This window comes from Paecilomyces variotii, assembly GCF_004022145.1.
Source record: "Paecilomyces variotii strain CBS 101075 chromosome Unknown C8Q69scaffold_10, whole genome shotgun sequence".
In the NCBI taxonomy this organism is placed as follows: domain Eukaryota; kingdom Fungi; phylum Ascomycota; class Eurotiomycetes; order Eurotiales; family Thermoascaceae; genus Paecilomyces; species Paecilomyces variotii.
Genome location: NW_021167149.1, coordinates 533627 through 548706, shown reverse-complemented (window position 1 = coordinate 548706; position 15080 = coordinate 533627). Strand labels below are relative to the sequence as shown.

At 49.6% G+C, this 15080-nt stretch overlaps 5 protein-coding genes across 5 annotated transcripts; 2 read left to right on the top strand and 3 right to left on the bottom strand.

Annotated features, from left to right (window-relative positions):
• Positions 1-141: 141 nt before the first annotated feature.
• Positions 142-1706, bottom strand: C8Q69DRAFT_405948 (aspartate aminotransferase; the record flags this gene model as incomplete). Its single annotated transcript, XM_028628099.1, has 7 exons — positions 142-304; positions 361-407; positions 461-542; positions 601-1244; positions 1301-1390; positions 1455-1493; positions 1554-1706. 7 exons carry the CDS (start codon positions 1704-1706, stop codon positions 142-144), a joined length of 1218 nt encoding a protein of 405 aa, XP_028482931.1.
• Positions 1707-2368: 662 nt separating this feature from the next.
• Positions 2369-3878, top strand: C8Q69DRAFT_509234 (hypothetical protein; the record flags this gene model as incomplete). The annotated part of the gene is made up of 5 exons (XM_028633076.1): positions 2369-2378; positions 2537-2582; positions 2638-2686; positions 2738-3356; positions 3418-3878. 5 exons carry the CDS (start codon positions 2369-2371, stop codon positions 3876-3878), a joined length of 1185 nt encoding a protein of 394 aa, XP_028482930.1.
• A 1444-nt stretch (positions 3879-5322) lies between these two features.
• Positions 5323-6878, bottom strand: C8Q69DRAFT_475781 (hypothetical protein). The gene is made up of 3 exons (XM_028631214.1): positions 6576-6878; positions 6434-6516; positions 5323-6363 (listed from the first exon to the last, which is right to left on the bottom strand). The coding sequence occupies exon 3, from the start codon at positions 6146-6148 to the stop codon at positions 5900-5902; it is 249 nt and encodes an 82-aa protein (XP_028482929.1). The 5' UTR covers positions 6149-6363; positions 6434-6516; positions 6576-6878; the 3' UTR covers positions 5323-5899.
• Positions 6879-9826: 2948 nt separating this feature from the next.
• On the top strand, positions 9827-13738 carry C8Q69DRAFT_436148 (putative ubiquitination network signaling protein). Its single transcript, XM_028628560.1, has 2 exons — positions 9827-11947; positions 12003-13738. The coding sequence occupies exons 1-2, from the start codon at positions 10201-10203 to the stop codon at positions 13292-13294; spliced, it is 3039 nt and encodes a 1012-aa protein (XP_028482928.1). The 5' UTR covers positions 9827-10200; the 3' UTR covers positions 13295-13738.
• C8Q69DRAFT_436147 (flavin reductase like domain-containing protein) lies at positions 13739-15079 on the bottom strand. The gene is made up of 2 exons (XM_028628559.1): positions 14807-15079; positions 13739-14740 (listed from the first exon to the last, which is right to left on the bottom strand). The coding sequence occupies exons 1-2, from the start codon at positions 14871-14873 to the stop codon at positions 13920-13922; spliced, it is 888 nt and encodes a 295-aa protein (XP_028482927.1). The 5' UTR covers positions 14874-15079; the 3' UTR covers positions 13739-13919.
• Position 15080: the final 1 nt, after the last annotated feature.

Sequence of the window (15080 nt, the reverse complement as noted above, 5' to 3'; positions counted from 1 at the left end):
TACAAACTCACAGACCTCCGGGTCCAGGAGCCGTAGGTCTACATCGAGCGCGGGCCGTCAAGCAAAATAGTTTTCCATGGTTAACTACTCTTCTAGGCATTAGGGAACCTTCCAGCTCTAACATTGGCTCATGATCCGGCCTCAGAGCTTAGTAGCATCTCTCACAACCTCATTGATAGCCGAAGCAACGGAGCCCAAATTCGTCGGGTTAAGACCAGCGACATTTACACGCCCATTGTCTGGTAGATAGATATGAAACCTTTCTCTTAACTTGATGATTTCCTCTTTCGCGAGAGGTAGATAGCTGCGCATAGAGTTAGCATGGCCCGTAGTCTAGCAGAGCAGGAAAATGGACAATACCAAAATAGACCAGTGGTTGTAAGAAGGGCTTCCCAACTTCCTGGTGTCTGAGAATGGTCAGTATAGATTCTGAAGTCTGCCCTAAGTTCTTCGAACATACCTTATGCACATGTACTAGATTATGGTAGAGCTTCCTTCGATTATCGACGAGTCGATTTCTCATAGTCGATAACTCCTTGAGCCTATCTAAAAGTTAGCTTTGAAAAACGCCCCTTCTAACACATATTTTGAGCAACAAACCATTCTTCTCTGAGATCCGGATCTCCCAGAACGATATTCACCAGTCGGGAGCCATACGCAGGCGACGATGAGAATTCCCATCTGATCAGGGAACGGAGCTGGTCATAGACATTTGCACAGATTGTCTCCTCGTCTGTGACAACATGTAGAACCCCACATCGTTCACCATAAAGACCAAAGTTCTTCGAGAAGGATTGGCATACTACCATCTCAAATCCCTTCTCGACGAATAGTTGAATTCCATAGGCGTCGTTGTCGGGAGACGCACCGAGGCCCTGGTAGGCGACATCGAAGAGCGGGAACACATCTGCTTTCTCCATGGCATCTGCAAGCAACCTCCACTGCTCCTGACTGAGGTCCGCTCCTGTTGGATTGTGGCAACATCCCTGAAGAATGAATATACTTTTTTGAGGGGCATTGGCCACGGTGTCAAGGAGGTTTTTTAAGTTCACCGCATGCGTTTGCGGGTCATAGTAAGTGTATTTTTGAACTTCAAAGCCAACAAGTCTGAGTAGAGGTTCGTAGTTGCCCCAAGCTGGAGTACCCACGTAGACGACACTCTGAGCGAATGCTTTGCAACGTCGAAGAAACAATGCTGCCAAGTGGCAGGCTCCTGTGCCGGAAATGGTTTGTACGGAAGCAATCTGTGGCTATTAGTACGGTAGATTTAGTCTTAGAAACATTGACACTCTGTAGATACCTTTTTAGTCTTAAGAGCCTTGCTGTTTTCTCCAAACATCAATACGGCTGCATCATTCAAAAAGGATGGATTGCCAGTAGTAAGCTCATACTGTGGTTATGTCAGAGCCATCACAGTCAGTATAGCGGGGGACCGTTGGAATATGACAACTTACATCGTGTCCCGGATTGGTCTCATTTAGGATCTTCTTGGCCTGATCGATATAATATGTCAGATAAAAGATGCTAGGAATGCGAGGTGATCATATGCACACCTTTTTAATTGCTTGAAGTTCGTGGTAGCCCCCCTCCTCGTTACGGTACACACCTACTCCCAAGTCGATCTTTCGCGGGGAAATGTCGTCGTCAGCCAGCTTTTTCAGGTCAAACATAGGGTCCTTCGGACCGGGTTGTACGTCTGCAAACATCTTGGTTACGCGAAATGGGAATTGGTCAAAATGGAATTCTTTGACTGTAACTGATATGCTATTCGGTGAAGTAATTGACGGATATATGTATAGATGAATCTTCTAGTTTGCGGTGTACTTACATACATGACTCGGGTGCTGCTCCGGGGAATGGCATAAAATCAATATCTAACTAACGAGCCGCACCGGCTTCGTTCCCGATAATTGTTGCATTATCCCACGGAACATCTATCAGAAATTATAAATCATGAGAAACCAGTTAAAGAGAGTTCTGCGCCTCTACGTTGTCTGGAGAATGTCAGAAGCATTGCTCATGGACCCTTTGAGATACTCAACTCCCACCAAGTACTTACATACCAATAACATGTCGAGACTATCTAGAGCACTCATTGTGTTTCTCAGTAAAACCTGCGAAAGTTGTATATTCTTATAGTTCGTGTGAACTGGCATATTGAGATTTTATAGCCCAACTGTATGCGATGCCACCGCGGAAGTGGAGAGAGCGCGGCTGTCGCCAGTGACGCAAGGCTAGGACAGCCGCGGCGCGCCAGACCCAGACGATCCTATCGTATCGCGTCGCATTGCCAGACGGAGTCCAGACCTGATCATATTTCCTATCCCCCGCACAGCTTTGCGCTCTGGACTCTGCGTGCGTTGGCGCGATGGCTTTGGGTAGGTAGATGCCTTTGAGCGGACCTTGTAACTGCTTAGGTCCTGCATCTCTTTGTTGTTGACCCTCATCACCACGTTCTTCTCTTGATCCCGCTAGCGCGTACTTTGGGACCGTTTTTGACTGGAGCATTGGAGCATTACTGACCTTGGATTTGCAGACGAAGAGGTCCTAGAGGCCGTGGCCAAAGATGGCTCAATGGAATAGTATGTTAAATATTCGAACCGTCTTCTACGAGTACCGATGTTGACATGGTTCAAGCGAGAAATGGCCTGGCATGGTGGAACCTCTGTTGGAGCGATTGGATCATGTATGTGACGCTCTAATCATCTTGATCGCCTATAACTAACAACTTGATTAGATAGTCCACAATGACTTCCCGATGCCTAAGATGCCGCCGGAGCTCGCCCAGACGCTTAGCTCGTCATTCCCCTCATACCCATCACAAGACGCCAGTTTTCCCACAAGCAGCAATAAGGAGAATGCTCCACCTGAAGACCTGCAGACTCCTCCTAGACCTCCTGTGCCTGCTTTCTCAGACACTACCGAGCGCATTCCCGATTCGCAGCAGTCAGCACCGGGACCAGCCGATGATACCCTGCCCCCTCCTTTGCTCCTTATTCTGAATTCGATCAAATCGACCCTGCGGTCATATTTCTCTTCAAAACCCCCGCATACTATCCAGAGACTCGCAGAGTTGATCCTTAGGCCGACGCGACATTACCGTACACTACCCGCCTACCTAAGAGCGATGGATAGAGTCGTTTCGGTCTCTAGCAGCGCAGATATATTCCCGCTACCGCAGACGGCATACCTGGGAGATATCAACGCGGCGAACGGTCAGTCAAATGGCGGAAGCTTCATGATAGCGGACAATTCTTTGGGCAGCGATGAATCATTAGGCGGTGCTCTATTGACTCCGATCTCGTGGTTAAATAACACCGCTCTAGAGGATGCTGGGTCTGATCCTTTAGATGAAGGTAAGGCGGATAAATATGTATGGATTTTGACATAGATTTGCTAACAAGCGACGGATGATAGGGAGAGAATCTGGCGGAGTGACACAAGGAGAGCTCATCAGACAGGAACAGGAAGCGGGCATTGTCGTTACGTCTCATCTTGTAACGTCCAGTGAAGGAATCGAAGCACGAAGATCCCCAGAAGCTGAAGAAGATGCTCCACATGCTCGTGGTCCTTCAGTGCTAGGAGTTGAGGATATGGGCTTACAAAACGGAAAAGGAGTCGAAATGACGCTGACTTCGCAGACGGCACCGGACAACGGGGTTGATATATCTGCTACGGAGCAGCAAGGTCAACCGGAAGGCGTTGATGCGGGAAATGGTAATCCCGACAGCGACGGTGATATCCTGCTCTCCGATGCTACAGGAAGGACAGGGCAGCAGGGCACCGGGAAAAGCCTTACCGGAGGTGCAGACCAGGAAGAGGGCGCTTCTAAGCTAGTGTCTACGGAGCAAGATGCAGAAGCTGACGAGGACGCCTAACTTTCCCGTTACGATGACACGGCTTAATGATTCTACAAGGACATGCGATCTGTTTGTTGCCAGACATGGAATATTGCTTATCCCCTTAGTGATTTAGGAGTCAGCCATCGAGAAAGATTACATCAATGCAGTATCCTATTATCCTCACATCTCGCCCGAACTAGCATTGATAGAAGCATGCCTGGCCATCCGATACGGTGCAAAGTAGCTGTCGACACAGCTCAAGAGAAGCTTACTGTTGCAATCTCTTGAAGCTGCTAAGATGCTTGATTCGAGAAAGCTACCCCGTGAAGCCACTGCACCTACCGAGGCGTTCTGCCTCTAGAATCGCCGTCTTCCTCCACCGTTAAGCTTAAGTTTGTTTGGGAATGGAATTTCGTGGAAAGTACCTAAGCACCAGATGCCTCTGTTAAACCGGTGGCTTCTCTTCTGCTAGGCTCCCAGCAGTAGCTTGTATCATGGTTTGAAATTGCCCCAGCATCCACACTTGCCGTCCATTGTGAGCATCTGCTAGCGAAGCTCCCTTTCGTATTCGCCATGGTCCTTCCCTTCTAGGTGGTCTTTTTTTGTCGAAAATCCGTTTCTCGGATCTCGAGCCCCGTGTTGCTTTTCTTAGTTTGGCTGGGTTCGTAATTTCCTGTCCATGATAAAGGCTCCTCGCAGAGATTACGGAACCCCCAACTGTGTCTGCCGGTTGTACACCATGGGCGTTGCCTTCTGCTAACTATATATAGGCATGGTCTGTCTGTGTCCCCGTGGGCGCTCTGCGCGAAAAAAATAACTATGAGCCATAGTTATAACTATTGCTGACTACTAACTAGTGGATAACTATGTAAAGTAACCAGCCCTTCTGGATGTTGCTTATTATTGAAACAAACAAGCAAGTACGAATATAATGAGAGGCAGAATAACTACCTAAACCATGTAACTTAGCTCATAGTGGTAGCGTTCAAGATCGGTTGGAAAGCTGTAAAAGAATTCATTAATATTCTTATCTAGAGACGGCGATGATGATACCAACCCAAAGACCAGTCTTAATACGTACTCAACAGATCCTCGTTTTGAGGATCTCCAATCCAAAGACACAAGGGTACCAGAAAACTCTGCCGCTTCCAAGGTTCCATCAGGTGTTTGGCGTTCGGGTAACTTGGTTTCCAGTATCCCTATGGTAATTTGTTCCTATATGCTGGCTGAACTACAGCATCCACGTAGGTCGGCGGGTCCATTATGAGGTGCGCAATTGGGGCTCTTCCCTTCTGTGAAGCCGATGAAGGTCTACAGTGATCATTGTCGTCTTCCTCGTCATCTGCCATGAACTCGAGGCCTTTTGAAATCGATCGTACCCATTATTGTCCTGGATTTTGTTCTGGCACATGGCGTCTGATGGGTCTGGAGGACGGGTTCAAGACGGTCGCTATATTCCAGAGAAGAAACCTCAATATGGTCTTTCCATGGTTAGGTAGGAACTAGGAAATAATTCTAGTTTAAAACAACTTCTCTGGATCTGATGAATACGCGGTTAACATACAGTATAAACTAGCATAGGCGCGGAGAATAAAAATAATAACGTATAAAGCAGACTGAGACACGCGCAGAATTAACCGATCGAATTAGTAACGGTGCAAATTGATGCACTGCTTCCTCCGTCTGGTCCTAGGCTCCAGTATGCACGCACCTCTCGCTGGAGCCTCCTGGCGAGACCTCGGTAAACTCTCGTTTCTTTCCGACTAATCGGATAGTTGGTTTCTCAAAGGAGAGGAATCTTCATCTTCGAAGAAATAAAGGTCGAACAATTTCCGAAGCTTGACGAAGACTGCCTTGTTTACAGATCCCAAACGCAGGGATCCTAGATATAGAAAGCATCGTCTGAGGCAAGCCAAGGGGGCGCCGTGCCAGACTGTAGGCTTTGATAGCATTGGCCTAATATCGAACTCAAGCCGATCGCGAAGAAGATAGGATTTCAGAAATAGAGGAAGGTATAGACCACCCTTAGCTTCAGCACTGATTAAGCCTTTGTCGACTTAATATTTCTTATATTCCTCAGACGTGGGAACCGCTCGCTTTCGGGGTAACCCTTGGTCAGCCGCGGATTTCCTGTATTCTCCATCCTTCATCTCATAATCAATGAAGAAATCGATATCAACAGGCGCAAAGACAAATCCAGGATCCGAATAACAATCGAACTGTTCGGGCATAGCAGGATTGCATTTAGCACAGAGGCTATCGGGAAATTGTTGGAATCCAGACCTCTGCATGAAGCCGAGCTGCATCTGCTATGGGTAGCTATCCGGAGCTACGGTTGTGCTGTATCACCTACTAATAAACCGTGCCGTGGCTCAACTCCATTGTGTCGAAGGATCCTAACTGATTCGACCAAAAAGGAGAACTCCTTAGAGGAAGATCGTGGATTCGACACATTGTACGGGTAGGATGTGTAACCATATGGCAGGTAGCAGCGAAGGGGGATTCATCAGGATAGCTAGGTCTAGGAACATAAATATCCGTTAGATTCCTATCATTTAGATAGCAAGCAATGGAGACTCTTTCATTCTCACCTATATGTTCTGCAGACATCTTTGCTTCCGTGATCTAAAGCTTAACAAAACTCTATGAGCCCAAGGTCATGCCACAGCTCAGCCTGAAAAAAATATTATTAGATTTACCATCTAGAGATAATATAATGCGTGTTTTGCCTACCTGTTTATCCTCTTGGGCTATTAATAACATGGCAAATATAGATTAGCGTATTGCCGCACGCCCAATATCTCTGACGCTCTGAGCTCTTTCCAACTGCGAGCTTAGTATTCTCTGAGAATGCCCTTGATTTTTTCCGACGATGCCCTGGAGGCACCGACGCTTGGTGATCTATGCGTAGAAGCCATAAATAGTTATCGCTAGGCAATGGTGGGGGTGGTATTAGAATTTTGTCCGGATCTGCCATGGTGCTATCTGCCTTGTTAACATGATAGTTGGACAAAGGCCATTTCACATATAGTCAAGTGCTTGCCAAATGAGATAGATACCTTTTGACGACATACAAATGGAAGGTGTGGTTCTGCCAGGGTTCACCGCCTTTGCCTCGAGTTACAAAATTAGAAATATTCTAGCATATCTATGATCATTATCATTATTATTATTATTATTAGCGTAGCACCCTGTAATAAGGATTATTTCCCCCTATTACTACACTAAGGATTCTATCTATTCGTAAAAATACTGTAGTAGCATATCTATCAATGTAGACATCTCTAACCATTTGAGAACCATCATAAGCTCTCTTCCTAGCCATTGCCCTTGCTACATAAGTACGCGGTAAATACAATCTTTGCGCAAGGGCAAGGACTATATTGGTATTATTATTATTGATGGTCAGGTGTGCTCCGTCATTTGTGGGCCATGACCTGTCAGAGAAGCGAGGGATCATGATAGGAAAAAAGGCCATACAGGAGTTGATCTATTATTGTTGTTACAGGTCTGTGCCAAGGACCACCGTTTAATGGTCCGCGCCACAGCCGCGTATTAACTAGAGCTTCGAAGTTTGGACGGTATTGATTATTTCTGCAGAGGAAAGGTAAAAAACAAAAAAAAAATTACTACCATGAGTCAGGAATGGTCCAGATTTGGCCCTTGGGAGATCCCTCATTCCAGACATTCGGCGGCTTTCCTGCCGCGATGGAGCCAGGATTCCCGCCCTCCCGTCTTCAACATTGAGGCTGTCTATGATAGAAACAGCATCCAAACACGGCCAAATTGGCGGGGGGTTTCTCCTGCTGGCACAATTGTTCAAGAGAGCCCGTCTCGAATGCGAGAGAAGAGGCACCATGTGACAAACTCGCTTGGATCGCTCGTTAGTTCGAGCCTTGAGGCTGCATGAGCCGATGATCGTACCGCGCACGAAGGCTCTTCTGCAGAGTTCAAACTAAGACCAGTTATCGACCGGTAACGACGGCCTTTCGGGAAAAGGCTGATTTCCTTCAAATGTTCTCTGCTTGGCAAAAGACAGCCCGGTGGATTTGGCTGACCAGCCCAGGCCTTGGGTCCCCCGCTCTAGGGCGAGTTTTTGCACCAGAGGCTTATTATTATTATTATTATTTTTTTACTATCGACCAGAGACGAAGGAGAATATAGAATAGGTAGCTGGGACCGGTCCGAGTTTCTTTTTCAGACCCTCGGAGGTTGAACAGACGAGTTAAGGGAGAGCCAAAATCTTCACCCACAGCATCGCGGGGCAGAAGCAATACGGTAATAATGGCTACGACCGTCCGTTTTGGGAGTCGCGATCGATCCATGATTTGCTGTCAGACCGGAAAACTCATCATCTCCCTCCGCGAATCGACGTGCATTAGCCCGATTATCAGCCGGGGACGCAGAAAAGAAGGTGCTGGCAAGCGTTTTGATGGAGAGATAGTCCGCGGATCCGGCTGTGAAGAGCACAAATCACAATGGCCACCGCGGAGGATTCTTTCCGTCGAGTGGAAATGATATTACCGTTTCATCGTACGCCCTCCCGATTCGGAAATATTCCTCGGGAACCATTCCTCTGTCTGGCTTGGTCTGATCTACTGCACTCTATGAGCAGGGGACTGCCTGAGCAACCGGCCGATCTACTAACTATATAGTAGTTTTTGTTCTATCATGTCGTGACATCCTTGTCTTCGTCCAACGGCTATCTACCATAGACATGATGCATCCTGCACTGGTGAGGGGATGATGGACCACCCGAAATATGATATGATATATTATCTACGGGATAAACCACTTTCACGACCGGCCACACAAATGACCGGATACTGTCTATAACAATGGTACCACTGACGATTCCTTCATCGCCACGAAGTATATGAAAAATGCGGTGACCTTCCCCGCACACTGTAAGTATGTTCTGCGCCCCGGGGTGATCGTCGCATGCTTCCGCCCACCGAGGATGTTGCAGAAACCGTGTGCCGAGTCACTGTTCCTCTTCTGTGCTGGACATGAAAGGACTGCGCAGTGCTGATGACACCTCAATGACGGAGAATAGATCTGTTTACCGGGTGACAAAAGCAAACCATATTGTCGGGGCTACCGAAGATTGGGAACCTAACAAGCGCTCACCAAAAGAAATAGCAATACGGCTAGGAAACTGTATTTCTGGGTTGAATAATAATATGTCTGGTGTTCTGGGAGCCAGGAAATCGGTTTCCCCATTGACCATCAGTTCGCGCGTCGTTAGTTGCTGGCTTCCTAATGCAGATGCTGGTAGCCCGTCCGATATAGATATATAAAACAATGGACAAATCTCTTAGCTCTCTAGTTGCGTACAGGCTCTGTTGATATCACTCCATGAACCGCCTTTCGTTCTTCATCCTAGACTGACCAGATATATTGGATCCTATATCAATCATGCGGAGCCTTCGACCTGAAACAGACCTAGACATAGTACAGTAGAACCAGGACCAGACCATTCGTTGTCGCCCACGAACACCAGCATATCATGGACAGCTGGCGGAACAGTTGTCCACGTTAGACGGAGCAGGTCCGGTCTATCCGTCACGCGGCTTACAGTAGGCTCCCCTTAGCCCGTCACCGAAAGGTAAGATCGCGCCACTGCCGAGCTTAGCAGGACGTACAGTAATAAGTTGTGCTCTCTGCCAAGTTCACTATCCGAATCTATGCTTTGAAAACACAGCAGATCCTCACACGCGACTGGGGAGAATGGCATCGTGCTCTACGGTATAGCTCCAGAGCGTCCTTTATGCTATCAACTGAGCTGTCAGTCAGTGTTGCAAACCTCCAGATCCAGAGCAAAGCACTGCGTATCTGTAATTCGTAACTTACCAGCCAGTCGGAACCACAGCCCAGGCAAGAGGCTGTACTGAGGCGTACCCGTACGGTCACGGCCGTTACCGTACCAGACAGCGCTAGACACGCAAAAAGGGCTGAAGCGAAGGTAACTTTGAACAGTCTTTCGTTCTTGTTCTGTTCGAGATCGACAAGACTGCAAACTAATATTATCTCGTCTTTGTCCGGTCCTTTTCCCGTCCAAATCGATCTTCCCATAATACTACTACGCAGAACCTCGACTCTCCTTCACCTTTGGCGAAATCCCAACCCCGCCACACGCCAGTGTCTCGCTCTCTGGTGCAGAGTCCCTTCTGCCACTTCCTCTCCCGCAGTCATTCTCTCTCTTTTTCGCTCTCTCCAACACCACCCCCCCCCTCCCTTCCGAAATCCCTTTCCTAGATTCACTTCGCCGTGTCTCTCGAATTTCTTCAGCCTGGTCCAAGTCCTTGGCTCGTTCCTGCCAAGCTGACTCGGACCTGGGTGTTTCGTTCCCTCGTCGATGCCACGTCCAGCGGCCGCGCCTAGGAAGAATCATCACAGCAATCGGCACGAAAACGGCCTCGTTGGCCCCGGAAAACGAGTAACAAAGCAGAAGTCTAATGGGCACCTAGACGGGACCCCTCCCAGCGGGGTTTCCTCCAGCTCAGGCTCCCAGGTTGATCTGTCTGGCCGTGCCTCTGATTCCGCCATGGTGTCCGCGGCGGCGGCGGCGGCTGCGACGGTCAAGTTGAACGTTGCGGCGGAGGGCTCCAAGATGGAAAGCAATGGACGGGCCTATGTCAACGGTTATAGCAAGGGTGGCGTGGATGCGACTTACAGGCACACAAACGGTGCGGCGCCTGACGACGCGACCCTGTCAGGCCAGGCTTCTCGTTGCCCCGACAAGGCGACAGCAGGAACCAAGCGGTCGACCCAGAACTCCTCCGTGAACCCGTTTATGCTCGCGTCAACCATTCTCAAGTCTTGCCCGATGTACGACACCATCGCCATTCTCATCTTCCTCCTGCAGTTGCCGCCAATGGTCCTTACGCTGGTCCAGTTTCTCTTTGCCTCGCTGACTTTCATGCCTCCCGGCGGCGCCTCCTCCGGATCCTTGACGTCCAACTTCGATATCTTCCAGGGACCCGCCGGAACTCCTTCACTCGGGACGATGATCGCGATGGATGGGTTCTGCTTACTGGTGTGGGGTCTGTTCATGTGGTCATGGGCGCAGAATTTCGCGCTGGATCTGGCCCAGGTGCAGGTCGCAATTACGCTAGGAGGTGGTAGTTCGGGGAAAAATGGAGGTGTCAACGCTTTGTGTGTTGGTATCGTTCTGATCCTGCATCTCATCCGCAGCAAAGGTATTCAGGATTTCGTGTTAGGGCATTTAATCTCCGCAAAGATAATCAGCCCCGATATGCTCGCACAATACGCCCATCTCATACCGCCTGAGTTCAGACGCGCTGAATCGCAAACCTCACCGAGCTGGATCAGGAGTCTCTTGGCCGTTCATATCCTAGCACAGGCGGGAACCGCCATGGCAAGAAGATCAATGGCTAAAAACCGTTCTACCCCACCATCTCGAACTGGGAAACGAGGCGATACAGAAGCGTCTGCGGGATCTCAGACTCAGGTTGATTCCGCATTCGAGTCTGGCGCTAGTGTTTCCTCCATGATAGGCGCTGATGGCCAAGTAGTCACGCCGCCCGCATTAAAAGAGAGCAGGGACCGGTTAACATCCGCGAAGAAACGAAGAAGGCAGGCAAATCAAGTGCGAAGTCGGCAACCATTCTGGGCTGCTCTGGCGAGCACAAAAGTCACCGTTATGAGGGAATACGAGCATTCGAGGGCTGTGTCGAAAACTGCGCGAAGTCTCCCAATGACCGAAGAAGACCTCCAGGGAGTGACTCTGGAAGAGGGTTTGGTCTGGATTACGAGCATTGACAGTTCATCAATCAAATTCGCCGCAGGTGATTTCGTATCGATGGAAGAACCGTCTACATCGGCCGTTTGCGAGGCTGGAGGCTTGGGAAACGAGGAGTTGGAGCCATTCTACGTCTATGTCAATGGCGCCCACTGGGCTACTGCTACAATCTCTAGAGTCCACGAGGACTCTAAAGGCTCAAGTGCGGTTCAGTGGCGTGGGGAGATCTCCGGTCTTGCCCCTAATTGTGCATACACCTGTTCTTTTGTGCGCAGCGATACGGGCGAGGAGATTTGCGTCGTGAGTGTCAAGACCCCCTCGACACCCCACGCAGAACAAGGTAAGACCGTACAATGTGATATTTCGTGGCCATCGGATCTAACTAGCTTCTACAGTAAACTTGTCCCCATCTGTCCCGCCACGACCGTCGTATAGACCGTCTTCTCCCACCACCACTCTCAAGAACTCGATCGTCAATGCCGAGATTAAGCTGAATGAGAAACGATCCCGTTTGAAGAAAGCCAAGAATGATCACAAACTGGTTGTTTCGAGGATTAAGAAGGAGCTAGATAACTACAATCACCGACTGAATACTGGAAATGACGAGAACCGTCAGAAGCAACGCTCTTTGCAGCTGGAACGGAACATTCGCCAGACGGAGGAAGCCACCGCAGCGCTTGAATCGCAGCTCGACAATTTGGAGCACATTCCGGAGGAAGAACTGGAGGAATGGTCTTCGCAGAAAGCGAAGTTCGAAAAAGAGCTGGAACTGCTGAATTCGGCCAAGGAAGAACTGGTTGCTGCCCGTGCAGCTGTTGCCCGGGAGCTCTCTTCCTTGGAAGCTGAGCTCAACCAGACCATCCAGAGGCGCGAACGTCTGCAGAGTCGCAGGACGAGAGTGAACGAACAGTACGAACGGATCGTGTCTGCCAACGCGCAAGGGCTCAATGAGAGGGAGCGTAGGGCTGCCGAACAGTTTGCCCGAGAGCAGGAGCAAGCGAAGATCGAGGCAAATTTCAATGAACAGCTGGCAAGCATCAGTCAATCTGTGCAGGATTACCAAGTGCGCACCAACCAGCTGTGGCAGCAGGCCTCCGCCATCGAACAGGCTATCCAACAGCAGCAGCAGCAGCAACAGATGCTGATGGAAACTGGACCTCTCACGCCTGAAGGAAACCTGCCCGGTACCAATTCTCACCCGGACAACGCCGGTTCTGCGAACGGCAGGTCGATTCTGGCGTTGACCTTCCCGCCACTGAAGTCCAGTCCTCATCAGACTTCCCCGTCGCCCATCGGTGCTTCGTCCTCTCACCCGGAAAGTCCTATTCAGCGCGCGTCGCAGAACAACCAGTTCCCTGTGTCCCCTCTGGTACGCGCAAACTCGTACTTCGGTCTGGATGCTAACAACCGCGACCGTTCGTCTTCGAACCGTTCTGCGCGTAGCAGCATGTATGCTGAGTTCGATGCGATGGACATGGGTCGGGTGCCCTCACTGGCGGTTGATGTGCCTGACAGCGTGGCAGTAAAGAGAAGAAGCTCTGGTTCCGACTCACTCCAGGCCAACCTTGGCTACGGACTCATTGCTAGTCCATTCAATCGGGCGGCGAGCCGGGGCAGTGGAAGTGGAAGCGGCAGTGGAAGCGGCAGTGGTAGCCCCAGCTCTTCTCGCGGAAAGGGGATCTGGTAATTGAGCTAGAAGATCTATCTGTTCTCCCAATATACAGCTTGCTTCTCAGCTGTGGCACGTCCTCTCGGTTAGGGGCATCTCTCCCTGCGTGCTTTGTTTGGTCGTTTGGTTGTCCACCATGTTCGTGATTCGCTCTTCTCTTCCAGCTTGAATCGGCTTCTTCGTACGTCTTATAGATGGGTTCTTTGATCACTGTCAGCCTCCTACCCTCCGTGAATCCTCGATTCTACTCCACGGATATCTTGTTCTCTTGACAATATCCTGTCTAGTCGCCATGTCCACCGAGGCGGCCGGTAAGACGCTTTGTACACGAATGGAACAAGAACCAGCAGAAGGGAAAGGAGCTTGCAATGGAATTGGGACATTTGTAGCTAGCCGGACCAGCCCGAAGAACGGGAAAAAAACGAATGCCAAAAAGTTTCTACCTGCTAATTCGATTCACATAACCTCTATATTATATTGTCCACACTATAAGGATAGTCCAAGAATAGCTGGACCAACCCAGCGATTGAAGCTTGTAACATTGACATTGGACTTTTTCCATTCCGCAAATATTGTACTGTACATAAAAACCATGGTATCTCTTGCATAAAGGTAAAACGAGCCAATGACCCTAACCTATTGACTATACGACCTCACCCATCTTCCAAAACCTGGTATCCGCATACGTCAAGCAGAGATCCTCCTTTGAATGCGGATCGTCATCATCTCTCGCATTTCCACTTATACCTCCCCGTCGTCCAGCAGCAGGATGTCGAAGGGTGCGCACCACGGTCCCCAGCACGATGGTATGGTCATACACTTCGATCTTCTGGGGATGAGCGCGGCATTCGAATATAAACGGGAAGTCGATGATGGCTGAGTCATTCTCATCTTTATTGCTATTATCCTTTCTCCTCCTCTGCAGCACTGGAGGGCCCCGCCCCTGACCCGTCGTCTCGGAACCCGAATCTGAGAAGAATTCAAACCTTCCCTCACCCTTCACGATCTGTAAGTTATTATTCCCTCTTGAGAAATCGCGCGCGAGTTTCGCAGTCGCTTCGCTCGGCGCGAGCAAATGTACGTGGAAATGGCCCGAGGTCTGGAGGGCGTGGAGCGTCTCCGAGGGTCGTTTCACGTTAAATGAAATGACGGGTTCTGGATAGAGAGTCACAGTGTTGAAGGACGAGACGGTCATTCCGCGATATGCTTCGTTTGCTGTTGGGCTGTTGGGGTCTGTTGCGGTGATGATGGCGACAGGGTGCGGGACCTGGCGCATGAGGAAGCGGACTTGGTCTGAGAGGGACGGAGAGGATTGTTCCTCTTCTTCGTTCGAGGGCGAGGATTGCTGTGCGTGTTTGTTTAGGGCCGTTGCGTTCGTGGCGATGGAGCGATGGAGGAGCGATTGTTGTGGACTGAGTCGTGGAGGGATTCGTGAGCTGGTGGGGAGGCGGGATGTTGATATTCCTGGTTGGAGTTGATTTATTAGTATGTATAAAGTAGCAATGGCATATTTAATGAATGATGACATACCCCTTCCATGGCTAGAAACTCGCCAGGTCAGAAAGACCGGCCGTCTATATAGTAGTAGCAGCTTCATGCTTCTTCCGTCGGAGAAGACGAAGTGACGGAGTACAGACGAAGGGCTTCACGGGACGGCGCGGCAATTATAGGAGGTATACAAACAGTTGAAGCTCTTCGACTTCATCATGAGCTCCAGTTTGGGACTATGGAAAAGTGCATCAACAGCTATCCATCGTGATCTGTCCGTCAAGTAGGAGGTAAAACAAGCAGCTCTGCTTTTGCC